Source organism: Agrilus planipennis, unplaced genomic scaffold (genome assembly GCF_000699045.2).
Source record: "Agrilus planipennis isolate EAB-ADULT unplaced genomic scaffold, Apla_2.0 scaffold7, whole genome shotgun sequence".
NCBI lineage: Eukaryota > Metazoa > Arthropoda > Insecta > Coleoptera > Buprestidae > Agrilus > Agrilus planipennis.
Genome location: NW_020439340.1, coordinates 170,523 through 192,192, shown reverse-complemented (window position 1 = coordinate 192,192; position 21,670 = coordinate 170,523). Strand labels below are relative to the sequence as shown.

Below are 21,670 nucleotides of genomic sequence, written 5' to 3'. Positions count from 1 at the left end.
GTAACTATTTATGATTTAAAAGAAATAAAAGAGTATTTAAACCATTCCATATTTTATTAACCCAAAGAAATGATTTATTAAATTTAAACTAATTGAAAATTAACTCAAAGAAAATGTTTAGTCATAATCGAATATTTAGATGTAGAAATAATATAGAAACTGCAAAACTAGAATTGAAAGATTTGAAAAAAGAATTATTATTCAAGTGTTGTTACTCGTTTGAGTTTTTTTTCTACTGTTTGCCGTGTGCATTACAAGTAAGGTAATTAATCGCACGTCAAACAGCTGACAAATTTTTTCATTTTGCAATTTTTTTTATTATTTTTAACGTGTAAGTGTGTAGATTTTTTTCAATAATTTCAAAGCTATCAAAAGATAAGAGAAATACAACTACAAGAAGGGAATAGCAAACGCAAATAACTATATAAATGCTTCTTCCCCTAAAAATGATAAAAGTTGAAGAAACGATTACTCTTTTTTGATTTGAGAAGCAGCCTGCTTAGCCTGGTGAGCCTGTAATACTGCAACAGCTTCTTCAACTTTAGCCTTGAGAGACTCATTATGTTCCAACATGTGCAGCAATTCAGAATTGTCAATCTCCAACAACATTCCAGTGATTTTTCCAGCCAAATCTGGATACATTCTTTGGATAAGTGGGAAAAGCCGTTCACCAAGCATCTGCTTTTGTTCTTGAGGTGGTGCTGCAGCCAACATTGTGGCTGTAAGTGGTTCTTGGCCTTGAATATGTACCGCTTGCTGAACAGGGGCGGCCCCGCTAATTGTAAGGCCTTGGGGTGGATTGCGCATGTTTGCGGTGTACTTATAGTTTGTGGAACGATTACTTCCTGCAACAACCCCTTGTGTGGCAAGAGGACGACCTAAAATTAATATTTTGCATGTCACAAATTAACAGGAGCATCAATAATTATTGCTTCTCGAAAAACTCCCTTAAAAAGAAAAATACTATTAACTAAAAAACGAGACAAGACAGCAAAAAATAAAACAATATGCCCTAAAAAACTAAAACATTAAAAAACAAGGTAGGGAAGGCAAATTTAAAAAACAAATATTTAAATTGAATAAAAATGGAAACAATACCAATTTTGCATGAGCAACAATTTTTCTTGGAGCACCCTTCATGTTTCGACATCATGCGGCAAAACATGATTAGTTTATACTTTCTTATACCATTAACAGATTTAAACAAAACAGACATTTTCGAGCGAAATTAATAGCAAATTTACCAAGATCCACACCTCATCACACACTTTATACAAAACACTTTTACCATGTGATAGCCAAATATACCATTCACAATACCTATTTATCACTAAGTAGATATCCATATAACTATAATCTTGCATTCTTTTGATACAAATAATACAACCAATGCATTGCTATCACACAAATGAAAAAATAGAATTTAATTTAAAATTTTCAGCTTCTACTGACAAGTGCATAACGTGAATGATACAGAAAAAAATGTAAGAAGATAAAGATACCAAGACAACCAAATTACTATTTTCTTTTTTTTAAAGTCGCGACAATGTGGTAAGTGCAGAATATTTAGTAATTTTCTTTTACAAGTATTAAATGTATTGGAAAATACTTTTTAATAGAAGTGAGGGTATAGGTAACAAAAGAAAAATGAACAAAATGTATAGTTAGTTTAACATTAATCGCCCCACAATATTGAAACTAAAACATTCTCTCTATTATCTCATGCAAAAATTTGTATAAATAGACAAGAAAAATTAAAAATTTTTAGAGAAAATCAAATGAAGAGAGCCCATTTGAAATTGTGTTTAAAATTTGACACCAGATATTTTCCAAAAAAAATTATACTTCTCCATCTAGCAACTGCCCAGCCCCTACCTTGCATACTGGGAGGTTGTTGTCCAGTGATAGGTCTAGGAACGCTGACGTTACCTCGCATAGCTCCGGCTTGATTTGGTGGCCTTGGTGCGGCTCTATAGGAGTTCTGCAATCCTGCAGCATAGGCGTTGGTTCCAGTTTGAGCACCAGGACGTACCTGAGGTTGAGCAGGCCATCTTGGTGTTGTACGAATCTGCGTCATTTGAGATGCTGCATAATAGCGTTGTGGTGGTTGTGGCATTGTAGGTACGAAGTAGCCGCTGGTGCCACTTGGTTGGATGAATTGGTTCATTTGGTGCATACGCATGTTGGCCATACGTTGCATGTATTGGGATGTTAAATGGGCTTTCCTGTCTTCTTTGCGTTGCGCTAGAGCTACATAAAGAGGTTTGGAGCCTACTATACGGCCGTTCATTTCAGTTACAGCTTTGGTTGCTTCCTCTGGAGATGAGAAGCAAACAAACCCAAATCCTTTACTACGTCCATCTTCTAACATGACCTTTAGAATACAATATTTAAATGTTAATATGAAAAATTAATATTTAAATTCTATATACTTTAGCTGAAGTAATTGTTCCAAAAGGTGAGAATTCCTTTCGGAGACGCTCATCGTCGATGGTATCATCCAAGTTCTTTACATATAAATTGACTCCCTGGTAGCGGTTCATACGTTCCATTTTCAGTTGTTCAAAGCGACGTTTTAACTCTTGCTGTCGTTCTGCTTTCTTTTGAGCCCGGCCAACATACATAGACTTTCCTTCAACAATTTCTTTTCCTACAGAAAGCAACATTTATTAAGTTTACATCAATAAAATGAGATTGTAATTTACCATTTAGTTCTTCAACAGCTGCTTCTGCAGAATCAGGATCTTCAAATGCAACAAAACCAAAGCCACGAGATTTTCCATCATCAGTTCTCATAATTTTCAAGCTGGTTATGTGGCCAAATTTCTCAAACAGTGTTCTAAGTTGATCTTCAGTCATATCTTCACCAAAGTTCTTAACGTAGACATTAGTGAAGAGTTTAGCTTTCTCACCTAATTCCTTTTCACGTTCTTTACGGGGAATGAATCTACCAACATATACTTTCTTTCCATTCAACAGCATACCGTTTACTTTCTCAATGGATTTGTTAGCAGCTTCTTCAGTTTCAAAGTGGACAAAACCATAGCCCTTACTCAATCCAGTTTCATCCTGAGCTACTTTACAACTTAATATATTACCAAAGGCAGAAAAGGTGTCATACATAGCCTTGTTGTCAATGCTTTTATCTAAATTTTTGATAAACACGTTTCCTACACCGGATTTACGTAGGGAAGGGTCACGCTGTGACCACATAATGCGAATAGGACGCCCCTTAATCAAATCAAAATTCATGGTATCTAACGCTCTTTCGGCTGTAATTATAAACGTTTCAATTTTGAAATATACCTAAATGAAGTGCAAAAACAACTTACCATCTGCAGGTTGTTGAAAATTAACGTATGCATAGCCCAAACTGCGGCGTGTTATCATATCCCTGCAGACACGAATCGAAAGTACGGGGCCTGCTGTTGAAAATTTTTCGAAAAGCATTGCTTCAGTAATATCCGAATGTAAATCACCGACGTACAAAGACGCCATGGGGTAATTCGGTGCACCAGGATTCATTTTGCTGTTTTTGATACGCTACACACTTACACAATGTCAGACAATGCGTTCTGGAACTGTAACATATGAAACTAAATTTTGCAATTAATTATTTACAAAATTACGTTTTTGAACCGTTTTTCGATTTTTTTGGTTTTTTCTAATGTTTTTTATATTTTTTTTCTTTTTTTGAAGAGTTATTCTCAATTTTATGTGGGTTGTGTGACCTACAAAGGAACACAACCTCACCTTCTCAGCACTACTTAAAGAAATAGAGCAACGTTCACCGTTTAATTCTGCTTATATACTCACCGGATGTTACCCACCAAATGACGTTTTTAGGCTTTATTTCTTATCAATATTTACTGAATATATATTAAATAATTCATTTAACATTATATTACTCTTAATAAATTACCAGTTAAACTTACAAAAACCATATTAAAAATGAAAAGTATTTATGTTGATTGTCATTTATTTCAAACCATCATGTTTGTCAGTGTCATTTCCGGAATCCAGAGAAAATGCTAACCTTGAAGAATTAGCGGTATTTTTAAAAAGGCACAACTTTTGATACTATTAGATTGTTTCATGTAAAAATCAAATATCATATTTGTAAATATGAATAATTAATTTGTGTAAACAGCTTGTAATTCTTATCTATAAATTTCCGATAAATTCGTTCACACAAAACCAATTTTTTGATTAAAAAATTGAGATTACGTTTTTATTATATTGAAATAAGATTTAATTTTCATTTTTCAGTAGTAAATAGACGCATATTTTGAAACTTTAATTTATTAATTGCAGAAACATGTTTATTAAAATAATAATACAAAAAGATCTAATACAAGGCTGCTTTTTAGCTTTAAATCTTTGGAGGACATGTGAAATACAAGTTATAAATATATTGTGAACTCAGTTATTGAAGATTTTCTAAATTAAACTTTTAAACAAATGCTAACACTTAAATTAATCATAAGCTAAAATATGTTTATGATAAAACAACAAGTAAGCTTCTGAATTGAGGACATCAGCTAGACTAGCTCTACTTATATTCTGATCATCACATTTAAACCAATAATTACGTTGCTGTCTCACAAAGCAAATGTAGTGACCAGTGTTGACGGAATTCCCTTCGTGATTAATAACAGCAAACAAGGAATATCTATTGTCTGGAGGCACAATACTTGGCGTTTGACTTCTGGCTTGACTGGTAAATGGTGTCATATCCAAAGTTTCAGGAAATGAAATAAATGAAGAGATTTTGATCTTCTTCTCCTTTTCTCTAATGTGAAGGAATCTTTTGAATTGAAATGTTACAACAACAGGCAAAGTTTTAACACTTAGTTGTTTAGTAGAGACCTGGGGGGATCTGCAATTAGAGCATTCAATTTTAGATGATCCTAGGTGCTCAGCTCTGGTGTAGCGTTCTAAACATTCAATTAATGATGTTGGAGGTTGCTCTTCCATGGAGCCCAAATCTAGAGAGAAATCAGATATTGGATCATAAGTTCTAGAGATGCCATTGCATTCTTGACACATAACATCACTTTGAAGAGTACCAGTGAATATTTGATCTACTATGCAAGTACACCTTAACTTGTTTTTGTCTTTGTTTATTGATGGGGGCATTGATTCTTCAAAATGTTGGTGAAGAACACCCAAGGTAGCAATGAGAAATTCTTGGGCATCTTGTTGCACATATCCAGCTAAATGCTCTGCTCTAGTCCATATGTGATATAAAAATTCATGTAAAGAAAGAGGTGATTTTTCTCCATTATAAAATTCATAGAACAGTCTTGAAATTAAGCAGGAACTAAGATCTTTACATTGATGTATGTCAGTAAAGAAGTAGTCTCTGAGTAATGGTGTATGAGTAAGTGCTTGAATAATGCAGTTCATGAAGCAGGTTGCTCCCAAATTTAATAAACCTCTTAAGCCTACTGTTGAATCTAATGAAATAGTGTCTATCTTTGTTCCATGTTTATTAACAATTTCTCTATCAGATTCAGGAACGTTCCGGGTTGCCCAGTTAAACATTCTTATATGAAATTTACCTGCTGATATTTTGTTTTCCAATCCGATATTATCAATATCCTTGTCATATACATAATCCTTACACTGAGAGCAATGAACTTGACCATAACAAAGATCCATGGAAAGGCAATGTCTTAATTTGTTTTCTGTGTGTTCTCTAATGTGTTTGTGACATCCTAGAAAAACACAATGCAGACAGGAATGTAAAAAGGGCCCCATCTTCTTGCACACATGACAAAAACTATTTTTTAATTTTGCTTTTCTTGCATGGTTTGAAGAAGTCATAACAAAAATGGCATGAAGAATTCTATAAGCCTTTACACCTGTAGTTGATTTGTAGTAGTCCAAGTGGGCACAACCATTTGCCATTTTCTGAATTTTTTCCTTGCAAAGTCAGCACTATTTTCAAATACATTAAAAAAATCTATGACTTTACACAAATATTTGTTTCTTGAACGAGAATTTGCGACGTTGGCGAGGTTAAAACATTTGTTAAACAGCTGTTTGCAATGATGCTGCCAACGATGCCAGTTTTACTTAGTTTATATGTTATTCAGGATATTAGTTTTAAAGAGTATTTTAATTTAATTGTTAATAATTATAAAGACAAGCACATAATTNATACAAATTTGCCTTTTTATAATTATAAGGTAAGTAATTGATACAGAGGTGTATGTTGGGTTGCCTATCGATAAGGGTTAAATTTTCATATAATTTTCTGTGACGTAATAGGCGGGATCTTGAAACTTTTAAATTTAAAATTGATGATGGCGCGGTGTATGTTGGGTTGCCTACCGATAAAGGTTAAATTTTCATATAATTTTCTGTGACGTAATAGGCGGGATCTTGAAACTTTTAAATTTAAAATTGATGATGGCGCGGTGTATGTTGGGTTGCCTACCGATAAAGGTTAAATTTTCATATAATTTTCTGTGACGTAATAGGCGGGATCTTGAAACTTTTAAATTTAAAATTGATGATGGCGCGGTGTATGTTGGGTTGCCTACCGATAAAGGTTAAATTTTCATATAATTTTCTGTGACGTAATAGGCGGGATCTTGAAACTTCTAAATTTAAAATTGATGGCGCGGTGTATGTTGGGTTGCCTACCGGTAAGGGTTAAATTTTCATATAATTTTCTGACGTAATAGGCGGGATCTTGAAACTTTTAAATTTAAAATTGATGATGGCGCGCTTGCTATCATGTCTTCGTAAACGATTAAAAAAACGTTTGTGGCTGAGTTTATCGTTTAAATTAAGTTAATTACTAAACTGTGCAGATGCTTTCATGTAATGAAAGGAGAATTCGCTGTTTGCAGTTATTTTTTTTGTGTTTTACATACAATATCAACTTTTCGCTAAGCATTTTTGAACGATTAGTCTCATAATGGGCTGGTTTGAACTGGAACCTTATAAATTGTATTTTACCTGTTAATTGCATAGGTAGGAAGGTAGTATTGTACTAGGAATCTATCTAGGTAGCTGTTCATGGCTCTTTCAGAGATTGCGCAGGTAGATTTTCATGGATTTACCTGTGTAATGTACTTTTGACAGTTCTCCTCAAACGAGCGTAGTGTGTAGTGTTTCATGAGCGATTTTATGTTCGTATTTGTGTATGTGTTTCATTTTGCGGGAATAATTTTATGTATACAACAGGTTGGTTAATTTCACTTTTACTTATTAAAACAAATCCCATATATATTTATTCTTACCTACGCTAATTAATCACATTTTCAATTATATGTACCTATACCTCTCCGAAATTAAACTTTTTTTTTTTTAAGTTAAAGTATTAGTGACAACTTATTTTATAGTTTTTTTTTACTGATTGGAATTATTTTTGTAGTATTTCGTAATAAAGTAAATGTAAAATGACTACTAATTTTTTTATATTAATTTGTGCTGAAAAAGTTTTTTCTGTATAGATTTGTTGGAAATAATGACCATACGAGTTTTTTTTTTATTAAATATGATAATTATCCTAAAACTATTTTTTTTCGTGTTTGTTAAGTGTATTTTTCTACTAAACAATTTTTTATTTCAATAAAATACATTAATCTGCAATTTTTGCAGTTATGGTTGATAGTTAATGTTTATTAAGCATTATTTGGCAGTGTTAGTAATTTTACCTGTTTTTTCCGCAACTTTTAAGTTCAAAAACCTTTTTTATTATGTATGTGTGTATGTACGTATGCCATTTATATAAGCGTAATTGTTATAAATATTTAAATCTACAATAGCCATTAGTTAATAAAAGTTTTCAATTATCTTCGACTGTTTATTCTTTTATCAGTTTGTACTTACAATATTACAAAATCCACAGAAATTTTACAAAGAGTTATTAATCGGTCACATATTATTGCAGTTAAAAGTTCAGCAGTTGTTCATATCGGTTTATTATAAATAATAGTGTGCTTACAAGTAAACGCAATTATGGTAAAAATTTCTGTCACGTTTTCTATAACACATATTACCTATAAACACTTTCATAAATGTCTTGTATGATATTATTATGTTATGATGCTGAATATTACATATTTCTAAAGGTAATATTTTTGTTACGACATTGGCCCACTTTCATAGGTATAGATACATTCATTTGCGCAACTTTTTTTATTGCTATTTAAATTAGAGTTTGGACTTTTTTAAAAAACCAAACACAAAACACGAGTTATAGAAGTTTCAATTGCGGTCTATTTGTGTATTGCTTATTGTCAGTTCGACGTTTAAAAATGTTTTTGAAACTAGTTTTTATTAATAACCACGATGCGGAAGTTGTACCTATTTAACAAAGTGTAGTATTAAAGACTATTAACCTGAAATATAATAAAAATTGGTTTACCGCTAACGTGTTACAAACTAGAATACACTCGCATTACTAACGTTTAGTTAACCATGACTTTTATTTCCGTTTTGATGTTAGAACATTTCGCGTTAAAAAAGATAGCTTTGCAAAGCAAGTATACAATTAATTATAGTATGCCAAAATAACCAAATCTGTTATTTATTTAACCAATATTAAATAACGATATTGTTGTACGTTAGCAAATAGTTTTGCTGTTTTAATATCAATTATTAAATTGGCTATTTTGAGAAGAATGTAATAATTAGAACAACGTTGTAAAATAAATAAAAGCGTTCGTGGTGGCAGAGTTCAGCAGAACTATGTTGGAGCACTGATTTAACCATATTACATTCCTTTTAGTTTAGTATTGCTTACCAACATTCCTAAGACAACCGGTCATTTCGTATTTTTTCGATCGAATTGGCATTTCGAGATGAATTTCTCGACGGCATTTTGTTTGATGTGTGCCCGTTTGGATTGATTATTATATAAGCGATCTTTTGCGCAATCACTTTCTAATTTCAACTTGTATATGTATTGTGGACCGCAAGGCCCTTTTATTTTACCAGGTGCAGCTTTTATAATTCTTCTGTCTCCGCTCGCTTGGAGACGATGTAAATTAATTTTACGAAATCGAAGGTCGTCTCGTGTTTATTATAATAAAAAGCAATTCTGAAGAAAGAAACATCACCGATTTTTAAAATAATATTGTTCATGAGCATTTAGAGGTTTTTTTCAAAAAGTTTATTGAACTTTTTGTCTGAATGTTGCTTTTGAAATAGCTCAAAATAACTGCATTGATTAACTGATTATTTATTCAACTAGTTCTGTTTTGTGCAATTTTCCTATCTGATGTTATAGTATTACATAGAGTGAGATTTGCTACCGCAAAATGTATCTTAGTCTAGCCAAGTTGTGCGTGTTAAATACGTATATAATTACTGTAGTTTTACAAATTTCTAACTGTAGTTTGTTTCTGTACGATGCCTTTTCGTAACTAAACCGTCTTCCGTAGTGTTTCTTAAGAAAAACAAAAATGCATAGTTATTTTGTTTAAATAAACCGCAGGTTTTTGATTTGACCTTCTGGGTTAGTCGCATTTGCAACGGGTTAATTAAAATTTGTCAAACAAAATTATAATTCGCTAGAAAGAACGGTAAACATCGCGTGTATTCGAAATCTGGTATAACAATAATTTTTTCCCAAAGACATTACAGAATACAGTTTTCACATAATGTGTATTTTGAGTATTTAATTTGTTAATCAACCATTGTTACGTTAATTAAGTTTACAATATATCTACCAAGTAAAAAACTTGCGTCATGAACGCTAAAAAGTACATACACGTTAAATATACTACAAGTATAAAATCGTTATAAGCTGATAGTTTCAAAAAATAAAATATTTAGTTAGATAATAATGATACTGATCATTACCGNACGAAAAAATAAATAAATTTCCATATCCACACCTGTCAGGGTCAAGCGACATGAAGCATACAAATTAATTTGCTTAAATGCTTTAACAGATGGCAAGATGGCAATTAGCTAATTTTATTTTTAACTTTAATAAAGCTAAAGTATCTTTTTAACAATATTGGACGCGTCTCCTTAACGAATCCTTTCTATAATAATTTATATTTATAGGTTTGTGATAAGCCCAGTACGAGGCATTATTATCTTATGCGATACAACCTTAACGAAGTTCTCTTCGTTTAAGTTGTACCATGGGGTAATAATATCGTAGAGGAAAATAAGTTGCTGTAATTACAGTTTCTTGTGTCTTTTTCTTCATTTTGAAAATCACAGTTGCATACGGCTATGGGGACGTGTACTTAATTAAAACCTGTTGTGCAATTTTGTTTTTCAATAAAATAAGAAAATTTTAATTGTACGCGATACAGCTCACTAAATTTACTTTTACTTTGAAGAAGTTCGTCTTAAAGTGAAATTAAAACATTCGATATTTTGATCAAAAATTATGAATATTTACCTATGTTTAAGCGATTGAAAAATTTTGTGAAAGATTATAACAGAACTGGTAATATCTTTTAGCCTGGAGCCATATACTTAATTGTGGACACGGGCAGGCACTTAAATAGATCAATTCCAATAAGAAATTCCATGCATTGCAATAAAGGAAATTAATTCGAATGTTTCCTCTTGCTTTATGTGATTAATAATTTAATAATAATTTGCATCTATTTTAAAATGATATCATGTGGATGTTATGCATTTAAACATGACACAAGAGGAAATGATTTTATAACAGTCTTTCCTAGATTACAGTTTAGACTTAAGAAGGAATGCCTTACGGTAATTGTTTTATTAACAGAGTTAATAAATTATTGTTCGAATCGTTGCCTGGTAAATTATTATAATTACCTATAAAATAAACATCATAAATATGTACCTATTTCCTCAATCGTTCATATATACTTTTTAAAAGTTAAAAGAAGTTTTGTTGTCCAGCACAATAAAAATTAAAAAGTTGCCTATACATTGGTACTTAAGTTGTGCAAATTCAAATAATTCCTAGTTTTAAAGATTGTTTTTCGAATAGGTAGTAGGTACATTGTGTGCAATTCTATTTGTGTGCCACACCTACAAATGTATTATGTGCGCTTAGAGAGAAATATTTATATTTATTTCAGAATTTACCAACTGTAGAAGGAATTTTTACTATTAGGTCGTTCTGATTTATAATTAACTGGAATGTAATTTAACTTTACGAGATAGGTTTTAATGAAAATTCTATTTAGAAATTCAGGTATTCCAGTTTTTGTTATTTATTGGATCTTCTCGACGACAACTTTCTGCATTTTATATCTTAGATTTGTATCTTTGTTTATCCATGCTTTACTTCTAATTAGCATAAATAAGAAACATGTAATCGCCACAACACCAGCAAGAATACCAAAGATTTTTGGTATAATTAGATACTTCATTCAAGTCACTTCTTAGAGAGTAAGCTTGATTCTCAACTCAGTTTGTTACAATAATCTTCAAAAATTTTTGGATTATAATAAAATTTAACAATTTTATATAATCTTCGTTTGTTTCCTTATTGTTGGGGATACCATTGCGCCACATGGTACAGGTGTTTACGTAAAAATTTTGCGTAAACTTGTGAAAATTTATTGTGTCTATGCTAGGACATTTGCATCTTGAACGATGAGTGGAGAAAGTTAAAAATTCACTAACCAGTCGTAACAAAAGTATCTGCCCCAGGGGTGTTTCGTTACCTACTTAGTAATATATATATATACTATGTACATTTATTTGTCTAATAGTGAAAGTATTATCGTAAAATTTTAGCTAGGTATTTATTAGACAACTAGCTGACTTCAATAATTATTATACAGGATGTATTACGTACATGCGTTAAACAATGTTAGACATGTTTTCCTTATTGATGAGTTTTCTAAAACTAAAGTTCATTTATTTGCAACTGTGCAGAAAAAAAAAACGGAATTCTTTGTCTGTACATTCTTTTACTTTACTAATACACTCACAATGGTAGACTTTACTCGAACATATATGTCTAGATAGTGCATTCTTTTCGCAGCTTGGTATGCTAAGGTAAAAACATGCTAATTGTTTAAATAAAGAACTTATGTAGGAGTTCCCTATGTTAGCACGATTTTTTTTTTAAAGAAATTAACGTAGAAAGCACTTTACATTTTTGCGGAAGAACATTAGGTACCTATAAAGAAAAAACTAAAAATTAGTACCTATCCCGTTATCGTTACTATTAGAATTAGTAACTGCACCATTACTCCGTCCTTTACAAATAAATAATGTTTAATTTTGGTGAAATTAAGAAGGTTATTATGATACTTAATGAAAATAATGTTAATACTTACAAAGACATTCACTAGATGAAATTCGAAAGCATGTAAGTATGTATTGACTGGATCATTACCAATTGTTTATTCGATTCATGTAATGTCTACTTAAAAATGGTAATTGTTTTTGTAGTTAGTTGCTTATCCTGAATACCTGAGAGGTCTAGAACAGTTTCTTTTATTACAGTTACTCAAAGCAAAGCTCTCACTTCCTTCTAATAACGTTTTTCAATTTCACGATTCACCCTTTACCCATTTACGAGAATTTTTTAACACACTTATTGTATGTCCTTGTTTCTTTATTAAAAATATTATATACTACAACAAAGGGAAATCTTTAGAAGTCGAAATTATAAATTTCATTTAATTCATCAGGAAAAGGTTTGGTTTAAATCATTGTTTTGTTGAAGCGGATCTTTGTTGGAAGCATTTTTTAGTAATGTGAATCATCACTGTAGCATTTGGTGTTCCTTTATTTAATTTGTGAACGTGTCTGTCGTTGTATACATGTACGTAAGTACGTATCTACTCTTTTCATGGTCGAATATTTTATTTTTATTAGTTATTTGTACATATATTAAATTTACTTGTTCCTTTACGTAAAAAGATTCACACTTGTACGAGTTAGTCGACATGAAAGACTACATTAGCTTTTCATATCATTTTATAACATTGTCTCTTATAGTTTACAATTAGACAAGAAGTTAAAACTAAATTACAGTGCAATAGTTTTGTGTTTTATTTTACAGAGAAATATTTGAGTCAGGATTGACCGAAAATAATGATATTACACGATTGTATAAATTTCTATAAGTTTTATGTTATAGTTGCTACATAAATAAATATTTGTGATTGAAATTTCAAACACGTTTCATTCTCGTTATTGAAATGCTTTTTGTCAATGATCGCGACGCACACGTACATTTGCACATTCTTTGTACATTTTCGCATTAACATGTGTATGAAGTTAGATACAGGCATTATCAGTACCTGCTGTGAATTTTTTCAATCAACTGTTTTCTACGAAAAAATAAATAAATTTCCATATCCACACCTGTCAGGGTCAAGCGACATGAAGCATACAAATTAATTTGCTAAAAACTTTTAAATATTCTAATCACATCTGTCGCAAAAAAAATATTCTTAAGTGTCCATTGGAATTAAGTGCCTACATATTACAATAGACGATAAAAAACTAAGGACATTCGTTTAATAATATTGATATACTCATGACAAATGACTGGACACACTGTAACTTCTTTACATTATGTACGAGGCATCATCAATCAGATAATCTTAATGAAGTTTGCCTGATTCTGCTCTGGATATGTGTGGAACAGTATCGTTCGTCTGCTGTTGTACGAGACATATTCAGTCAGACTTCATAATCTTCATGATGTTTGTCTGTGTCAGATGTTCTCTGAAGATGTCTGAGGCAGCATCTTTCGTGGGCTATTGTACGAGACATCTTCAGTCAGATCGTCTTCATGAAGTTTCTCTGCTTCAGTTGAACTCTGGATATGTCTGGAACAGCATCGTTCGTCTGCTGTTGTACGAGACATATTCAGTCAGAGTTCATAATCTTCATGATGTTTACCTGTGTCAGACGATCTCTGAAGATGTCTGAAGTAGTAATAACTTTCGTGTGCTATTGTACGAGGCATCTTCAGTCAGATCATCTTCATGAAGTTTCTCTGCTTCAGTTGAGCTCTGGATATGTGTGGAACAGTATCGTTCGTCTGCTGTTGTACGAGACATATTCAGTCAGAGTTCATAATCTTTATGATGTTTACCTGTGTCAGACGATCTCTGGAGTTGTCTGAAGCAGCATCTTTCGTGTGATACTGTACGAGACATCTTCAGTCAGATCGTCTTCATGAAGTTTGCCTGATTCAGTCTAACTTTGAAGATGCCTGGAACACCATCGTTCGTCTGGTGTTGTACGAGTCGTTTCCACTCAGTACTCATAAACCTCATGAAGTTTACCTTGTTCTAATGGTTTAGATGAGCCCTGAAGTTATCTGAAACAGCATCGTTTGTCTGCTGTTCTTTCAGGGCTCAATTTGAAGATGTAGCATGAGATTCGATAATTTGCGTTAATGCTTGGTATGTGGTGTATATTTTTTCTTCCGCCAGTATTTTATAACTTCTATCTGGACGGAGAATGTTAAAATTGCTCATCACGCTTTTTTTGCGTCTATTCCAAGAATTCTGGGCATACAACTCGCATCAGTGACGACGTTCTTCGGATGCTGGAAGAAGAAGGAGATATGCTGTTACGTCGTTGCAATAGATTTACTCTCTTTATTTTTGCTTCAAATATAATAAGACGCTACTGTTGGCAGTCGCCGTACGCGCGTATGCTCCTTGAGACAACAATTGTACACAGCTTAGGGCGTTCTAGATTGTATTTCCGCTTACGATTACGTTTTTAACAAAAGTGATCGTTGACTACATACCTGATTTTTCTTTGTTTTATTTTATACAACGTTACTTATCCGGTTTTAAAAGCAACAGTTGCTAGATTGGTTTGAATCTATTAGATTCGCGAATGCATTTCTTTTTGCACACCGAGAGCTCTATTTCCAGAACATTTTTCACATGGAATTATGTTTCTATCACCTTATTTCAAAATTTGTTTTTTGAATTAGGTAAAAATGCTACAGTAGATATTGAAACTGTATGACAAGAAAATGCTTCGACAAAAAGGTTTATTACAATATTCATTATAATATTGTTTGAATGATATAAAGTCGCCACTATTGCAATTATCGTATAATGCATACTTTACATAATGAATTTATAAAGTTGCCAACTAATAACGGTATGCGTATTCTCTTATAACAAGGAACTTGTAGGTACATATCAGTGGGATCTTTGGGACTGATTGAAGGCATCTAAGAAATGCACTGTGAGACCTTGAAGCGGCTTTACACACCCTAACCTTTGATAATGACCTTCACCTTTATCCTTAGACAACTTATAGAAACTTTTGTATCTGTCGATGAATAATAGCTATTTGCCATATCCAGGTATAATCGCGAACACATCGCATTTATTTTTTAAATAATATGAGAACAAAATATTTCAAGTTAATTGTTTATTATAATGTTTTTTTTACCACGGAGGCGTTGTAGCGTTGCTGTACCATTTAAATAAAAACTGAAAATTGTTCTTGTCTTCGAGCGCTATGTTGAAATTCAGGTGTACGTACCGTGTAGGTACTTATACGAAACTAAATGAAAATAAATTACAAAACTCTAAGGAAATACACAATTAGTCTTGATCAAGGGGTTTTTTCCCAGACATCTTTACCATCATTATAAGAACTGCCATTAGACATTTTACGGTCTCAACTGTGGTAAATAAGCAAGAAAATTTGAAGCAATCCCTGTTATTGTACAGGCTGTTCGAAGAAAATATGAAACTGGAAAACTCTCTTGCCCGTTAAGACGTTTTCGATGATTTTAGATCTGCGATCTATGGAATTGTGTATTTCTTCTTAATCATTATAATTGTAAATAAATTTATTTTAAGATTCTGTATCGGTGTATTATTTGTTCTTTTTATACCTCACATAATGTTGTTATTCATTTCTACAAATATTTATGGTGTAATCACCATGTAATAGCCAGAAAGTATTGGACTGTTCTGTATCTGGTTTATAGGACAACTTTTGTTCTACGATCTACTTTCATAATACCAAAAGAAATTAAATATCAATTAGTAAAAGGTCGCAATTACCACCATTAATATTATTTTTTTATTTAATTGTTTTGTCCTAACATTAATTTTGTACCCATTAAGGTAAGGCTCCGAGCAACTATCAAGCGTGAAACTTCATTTCTCTTAATTACAATATTTATTTAGAATAGTGTTCAGTTAATGTAATGGGTTAATTAAATCTGAAATAGAAACCCTTCAAATTTGAACGGGTTCAACGTGTTTCAGTAAAGTAATATTTTTGTTGCAGGCAATGCGTTGGTTTCGTAAGCAAGGTGGTGCACCAAGACTTATAAGTTTATCACCTTTACGAAATGACTCACAGAGATCGGACCTTACGAAAGAAGATTTAGAGACACCGAAGCGACAAATAAAACACAAATCTAGACAAGGTATCTTTTATTTTCTTGTTCAGCAAAAGTATTCGTACGTAATGAGCAGCAGTGGATCGAACTTGTTTTTGTTGAAAGAAAAAATATTTCATTTAAAGTTTTTGATAAGAAACGTATTTATTATTGTAAGACGAACGCTGTCTGTGTTAAAAATAAGCGACAATATCTGTAATTGTTTATTCATCATCATATTCCAAGCCGTTCGATATAATTATGTACAATTGAAGTTTATCGTCATTAGTCCATCAAAGAATTGTGACTTAAAAGTGTTTTTTTTTTGTTAGACAAATCTCCAGGTCCGTGGGCAAGGAATAAAATCAGCAATAGGAATGAAACTAATTGTTATAACGTTGAGGAGAGTGTAGTTTTCACAGAAAAGTGCTCTAGAAAAAGAAATAAGTCTCGCACTCGCAACTCCTCCGGAAGCATTGCTGATGACGGTCATTCCAGAGAAAAACGGAACCCTCTGCTAGATAAAGTAAAAAATACAAAGTTGTCCTGCTTTCGGTCAGCATCAAACGCTTCTCAATTAGAAAATCCGTCCACTTCTAGTGCGTGTTCGTCAAAAACGTTAGAAGAAAAGAGTGAATTAAAAACTACACTTTGTGAATATAGTGATTTCGATAAAGCTCACGTGGTACAACCGGACGATCTTCTTTTTGACACCCTTCCAAAGTCTTCCTGCTTTTCTGCCAAGTTGCGGGCAATATCGGAGAAATATTTGCAATCTTCCACGAACAGGTTTTTAACAAAACTTTACAAAACCCAGGTGGGATTTTCGTCTGAATCTTCAGTGTCTAAGTCATGTAAAAAGAAAGCAGTTAGTGCGAAACTTCGTAGTTTTTCCTACGGTGCCTTGCCCGGAGTCGAAGAATTCCAGAAGAAACACAATCCGCTATTCCACGAGGACGAGAGTCATATCCTCGATGACACGGAAGATCAGTTGGTGTTGATGGACAATGAAGAAACGGACAGTGGCATAATAGTAACTGATTCAGCATCATCTTCGTTTTTAGAAAACGAAAGTTTTCGGTGTGGTAGTTCAGCGTCGAACGGAAATTATTCATTAGTCGAGACTAAAAATGCTCATTATTTGGACTGTGATAATCTGAACTCGCGTCTTTTACCAGACGTCACACCCCCTTTGCCATGTAAAGACATTTCGAAAAAATCCAAAACGTTTCTGGTCCGTTTACAAAAGAACTGCCCTACTGAAGACATTGGTGTCATCATAGCTACCCCCAAGAAGTACAGGAACGGCTTTGTGATCGTCCAAATCGTCCCTGGAACAATAGCCGATAGGTAAATAGCATAAATGGTATACATATGTGTTTATGATAAAGAAAATAGACGTGTTTACAGTAGATGACACTAGGTCAAGGTTCACTAACACATCTACGTAAGTTAACTGTGTTTGCTTGTTTATTTTTCAGAAATGACTCCCTGACAATCGGCGATAAAATAATCAACATAAATGGAGTTTGGTTAACTGGAATTACCGTTCATGAAGCTCAACAAGCTCTTGAAACGGCATCGTTAACTATCGATTTAATCGTTTCAAGAACTGTAAGTAATAACCAAGCACGTCCACGACCATTGGGGATCATTGAAAGTTCAGTCGATTACGAAAACGTAACGTTTCCTAAAACGAATCCTGCGGAACTGACGCCAGTTTCCGCCCTTAAAAGAAGACAACCGGTTTTTCAGAAGAACAGCGCGAATCAAAGTAACTCTTCTAAAATGAGTCGGCGGAGCTTGGCCTCGTATTCCGATCAAAACAACCAACAAGAAAGACATTCGGATCGTTCGTACCAGGAACCGTCCGAAAACTATTCGAGTTGTTTGTACATTAACAAAAACGAAGTGCACGATATCACAGCGACCACCAACTTTTGTACGTTGCCCAGAAGACCAAGGTCCACTGTTTGTACTTTTCATACGTTCATATTAGAGAAAGGGCCCGGAAAGAAGGCTTTGGGCTTCACTATAGTCGGCGGTAGAGACTCGCCCAAAGGTGCAATAGGCATCTTTGTAAAGACCATACTCGAAAATGGACAGGCTGCAGAAGATGGAAGATTAAGAGCAGGTACTAATTGTTTTCAATCACTTTAAGATTAAGCACAGGTCTATCGTCAGGTCAATTAGATCATTAGGTCAATTAGGTTCTGGATAGACGTAAAATGTGGAAGATTTAGAGCAGGTATTTCAGAGACAGCTACAAAGATCAGGTAAGGTGGATTTGGACTAGACCTTTTAAGACGTTGAATACTCTGGCCGTTTACAAAATATAGAAAACTAAAATCAGAGAGATTTAGATCAGGTGTTTCTGAGACATTGATTGTTCTAGCCAAGTACAAATTCACAATATTAAGAATAGGTAAAGCGAGGTCAATTAGGTTTGAAGAGATGTAATACATAGAAGGTTTATTGGAGTCTGATTACTCTTGCTAGGTTCGAATGTAAAGCAGGTATCATGATGGCCAATTAGGATTGATGACAGGTAAATAGTGGAAGACTTATTAGGGCAGATACTCTAGATATACTGAGGTCAATTAGGGTTGATGAGACACTAAATGTGATCCAAAAGTAGATCCAAAATATATGAAACTAAATCCAGAGAAGTGAAGTCAATTATTAAGACGTAAATCGTAAAATATTTAGAGCAGGTATTTTTGAGTCTAATTACTCTGGCGAGCTACGAAATGTAGTCCAGGTATTGCGATCGCCAATTAGGATTGATGAGACGAAAATGGTGGAAGATTTAATGACGTCAGTTAGGTTTGATGAGATGTTAAATATGGAAGATTTGGAGTAGACCCTTTAAATACTCTGGGTAGATCCAAAATTTCAAAACTAAGACTAGGGAAGTGAGGCCAGTTAAGGAGAGGTAAATGTAAAGAGTTTAGATAAGGTATTTGTGAGACATTGATTGGTCTAGATAGGCACAAATCCTTTATACTAAGGACAGGTAAAGTGGCGTCAGTTAGATTTGATGAGATGTTAAATGTGGAAGATTTGAGGCAGACCCTTTGAGACTTTTGGTACTTTGGGCATACACACAATTTAGAAAACTAAGACTAGAGAAGTGAGGTCAGTTATAGAGAGGTAAATGTGAAGGATTTAGATAAGGTATTTCTGAGACATACATAGGTCATTAGATAGAAGACTTGTTAGTAATGAGCGTCTATTTTTGGGTTTTGTGCATGTGAGATTAAGTGCATCGCTATATAAATAAACTGGTTTTCTCTTTTAGGGGATGAAATTTTAGCTGTAAATGGACATGTTTGCCATGACATATCACATGCAGAAGCGGTCTTGCTATTTAAAAGTATCAAAAGCGGTCCAGTAGCATTACATATTTGCAGAAGAACTCGAAATAAGTCGATGTATGTATTCAGACAAGATTGATATCCCGTTTTTTTCGTTAGTTTTAATTGCTACGATAATTTTTCCTTTTTCAGGTCAACGAAAGCGATGTCCTGCACGGACATAATACAGTCGTCAGTCAACCCAACGGCTTAAAATGCACACCAATGAATAATCTGATTTAAATTTTGTACAAACGTATCAAGCATATATTTTAATAAATTAATAATATAATACATATACATTAAATATATTTGTATTTTATAAAAATTCAATTATTGCGCTTTTTTTAAAAGCCAAAACAAGCCAATCCCATAAAGCGTCTCTTAGAAACGGATGGAGTGCGAACAATCCCGAGATAGACCGAGAGAGTTTGTTGCACTTTAGCTGCCGGGCCGCAGTAGACATATTTGTTCCGCTGCGTCTTACTTCGAACACGTTCTTGTTCATTTGTTGTATACACACCTTTAATCTGCCATTAATCGCTTTTTCACTTGTTTAATAGAATCCCAGTTTATTGGTAAGAAAATTTATAACGAACAACCCGAAAAACACAAGCTACATTTGTACCACCTCGATAAATGTAATACTAATGCGTTCAACTGTTCGCATTTCTTTAAATTAATTATAAATTCGTATTTCTTTAATGTAAATATCAAAATATCGCGGTTATTGCTGTATTGTAATCAAAAATATATATTTTTATTGATAGCAGTAGATTTTCAGGAAAATTAGCATTTTATATCAAGTGTGGTGGTACCAATGAAGAAAATTGTACTGTTAAACGATATTTCGCTTATAATCAGTTGGCTTTTTTCCGATGTGTATAAAACATTATCATCATGTCCTCCGTATGTTTGTAGAGGTTAAATATTAAAGTACTAGTTCTAAACGTGATATTGTTGTGTACGATGTAGCTGCTTTATGAACAAAAAACAATTTTATTAATTCCGTGTGTGCTTCTTATTAAATAAAGTGATTAAATACGTATAAAATATATTGTGTAGGTACTTTGAATTTGACTTTTTGCTAAAAACGAGTTTAACTTCTACCTGTTGGATGATATGCTGTTGCCGGTAAGTGTTTTAAGTAATTTTATTATGCATATTAATTGCTACTGCATTGCCTTATTTAAACAAATGCATTAGTTTATCACAATAGAAGGATAAGCGCATAGCTATTGCGATCGAGCGATAAAGGTAGAAGTTTTAATTTGGCTATTGAATTTTCGTTAATTATGTAAATGCTTAAGCGTCAACAGAAAACTATTCGGAAAGAAATTTAAATTTATTCGGAATTTCGGATGTCGAGTAATTAAAAGTAAATTAAGAGGTGGTATTGAAGAGTCTAGGTAGAATTAATTAGGTCTAACAAAAATAAATGATTGCTAAAAGTCGTTGCCTAGATTGGCAATTGGTAAAATTAGATTGAAATCTTTAAGGCCCTTGAAGATACTGTTGAGCGTAGAAAAGTACTTAATTTAGATAATTATTAAAACAATTCCACAGTAGCTAGGCTCTTAGATATTTATAGAGTGTGGTAGTTCTGTTTTGAAACTGGAGAAAAAGCAGAACAAGCGGATAACGTTTGAATAAACAAAATATCCGAAAAGGAAATTTTGGGCAGACTCGCCAAAAGGCGCAACAGGTACATACTGGAAAGAGCAGGTACTTTTGCTTTTGCTTTTAATCGCTTTAAGGATAAGCCCAGATATATTTAGGTTTGTCGTTAGGTCAATTAGGGTTGGACAGACGTAAAATGTGACAGAATTAGAAGAAATCCTTGTGAGGAATAACTACTTTAGTCAGGTAAGCCCAGATATATTTAGGTATATCGTTAGGTCAATTGGGCTTCATCATCATCATAAGGTCGTCAGTCCTAAGACTGGTTGGACACGTACCTCCACTCTTTCCTATCCTGAGCTAAACTTCGCATTTCCCTAAAACTAGAACA

The 21,670-nt window shown here is 33.1% G+C and overlaps 3 protein-coding genes across 6 annotated transcripts; 1 reads left to right on the top strand and 2 right to left on the bottom strand.

Moving 5' to 3' along the window:
* Positions 1-35: 35 nt before the first annotated feature.
* LOC108739909 (polyadenylate-binding protein 1) lies at positions 36-3,787 on the bottom strand. 4 transcript variants are annotated; one of them, XM_018474018.2, is made up of 5 exons: positions 3,333-3,525; positions 2,706-3,272; positions 2,433-2,650; positions 1,876-2,374; positions 36-857 (listed from the first exon to the last, which is right to left on the bottom strand). In XM_018474018.2, exons 1-5 carry the CDS (start codon positions 3,523-3,525, stop codon positions 469-471), a joined length of 1,866 nt encoding a protein of 621 aa, XP_018329520.1. In that variant the 3' UTR covers positions 36-468. The 4 variants fall into 4 exon arrangements, with proteins under 4 accessions (XP_018329520.1, XP_018329523.1, XP_018329522.1 ...); XM_018474021.2 differs by having other exon boundaries at positions 41-857; positions 1,930-2,374; positions 3,333-3,786; XM_018474020.2 differs by having other exon boundaries at positions 83-878; positions 1,930-2,374; positions 3,333-3,786.
* Positions 3,788-4,286: 499 nt separating this feature from the next.
* LOC108739915 (ubiquitin carboxyl-terminal hydrolase 22) lies at positions 4,287-6,050 on the bottom strand. The gene has a single exon (XM_018474035.1). It carries the CDS (start codon positions 5,911-5,913, stop codon positions 4,477-4,479), a length of 1,437 nt encoding a protein of 478 aa, XP_018329537.1. The 5' UTR covers positions 5,914-6,050; the 3' UTR covers positions 4,287-4,476.
* A 993-nt stretch (positions 6,051-7,043) lies between these two features.
* On the top strand, positions 7,044-19,955 carry LOC108739905 (inaD-like protein). The gene is made up of 6 exons (XM_018474006.2): positions 7,044-7,200; positions 16,210-16,351; positions 16,636-17,653; positions 17,785-18,437; positions 19,605-19,737; positions 19,813-19,955. Exons 1-6 carry the CDS (start codon positions 7,132-7,134, stop codon positions 19,871-19,873), a joined length of 2,076 nt encoding a protein of 691 aa, XP_018329508.1. The 5' UTR covers positions 7,044-7,131; the 3' UTR covers positions 19,874-19,955.
* The last annotated feature ends 1,715 nt before the right edge of the window (positions 19,956-21,670 follow it).

Coding starts and splice junctions, on each gene's coding strand:
- LOC108739909 (XM_018474017.2), bottom strand. CDS start 3,525: ATGAATCCTGGTGCACCGAATTACCCCATGGCGTCTTTGTACGTCGGT. Junction 2,375..2,432: donor GAACAATTACTTCAGCTAAA/GTATATAGAATT, acceptor TGTATTCTAAAG/GTCATGTTAGAAGATGGACG. Junction 879..1,875: donor ACAACCTCCCAGTATGCAAG/GTAGGGGCTGGG, acceptor TATTAATTTTAG/GTCGTCCTCTTGCCACACAA.
- LOC108739915 (XM_018474035.1), bottom strand. CDS start 5,913: ATGGCAAATGGTTGTGCCCACTTGGACTACTACAAATCAACTACAGGT.
- LOC108739905 (XM_018474006.2), top strand. CDS start 7,132: ATGAGCGATTTTATGTTCGTATTTGTGTATGTGTTTCATTTTGCGGGA. Junction 7,201..16,209: donor TAATTTTATGTATACAACAG/GTTGGTTAATTT, acceptor TTTTTGTTGCAG/GCAATGCGTTGGTTTCGTAA. Junction 19,738..19,812: donor AGAACTCGAAATAAGTCGAT/GTATGTATTCAG, acceptor TTCCTTTTTCAG/GTCAACGAAAGCGATGTCCT.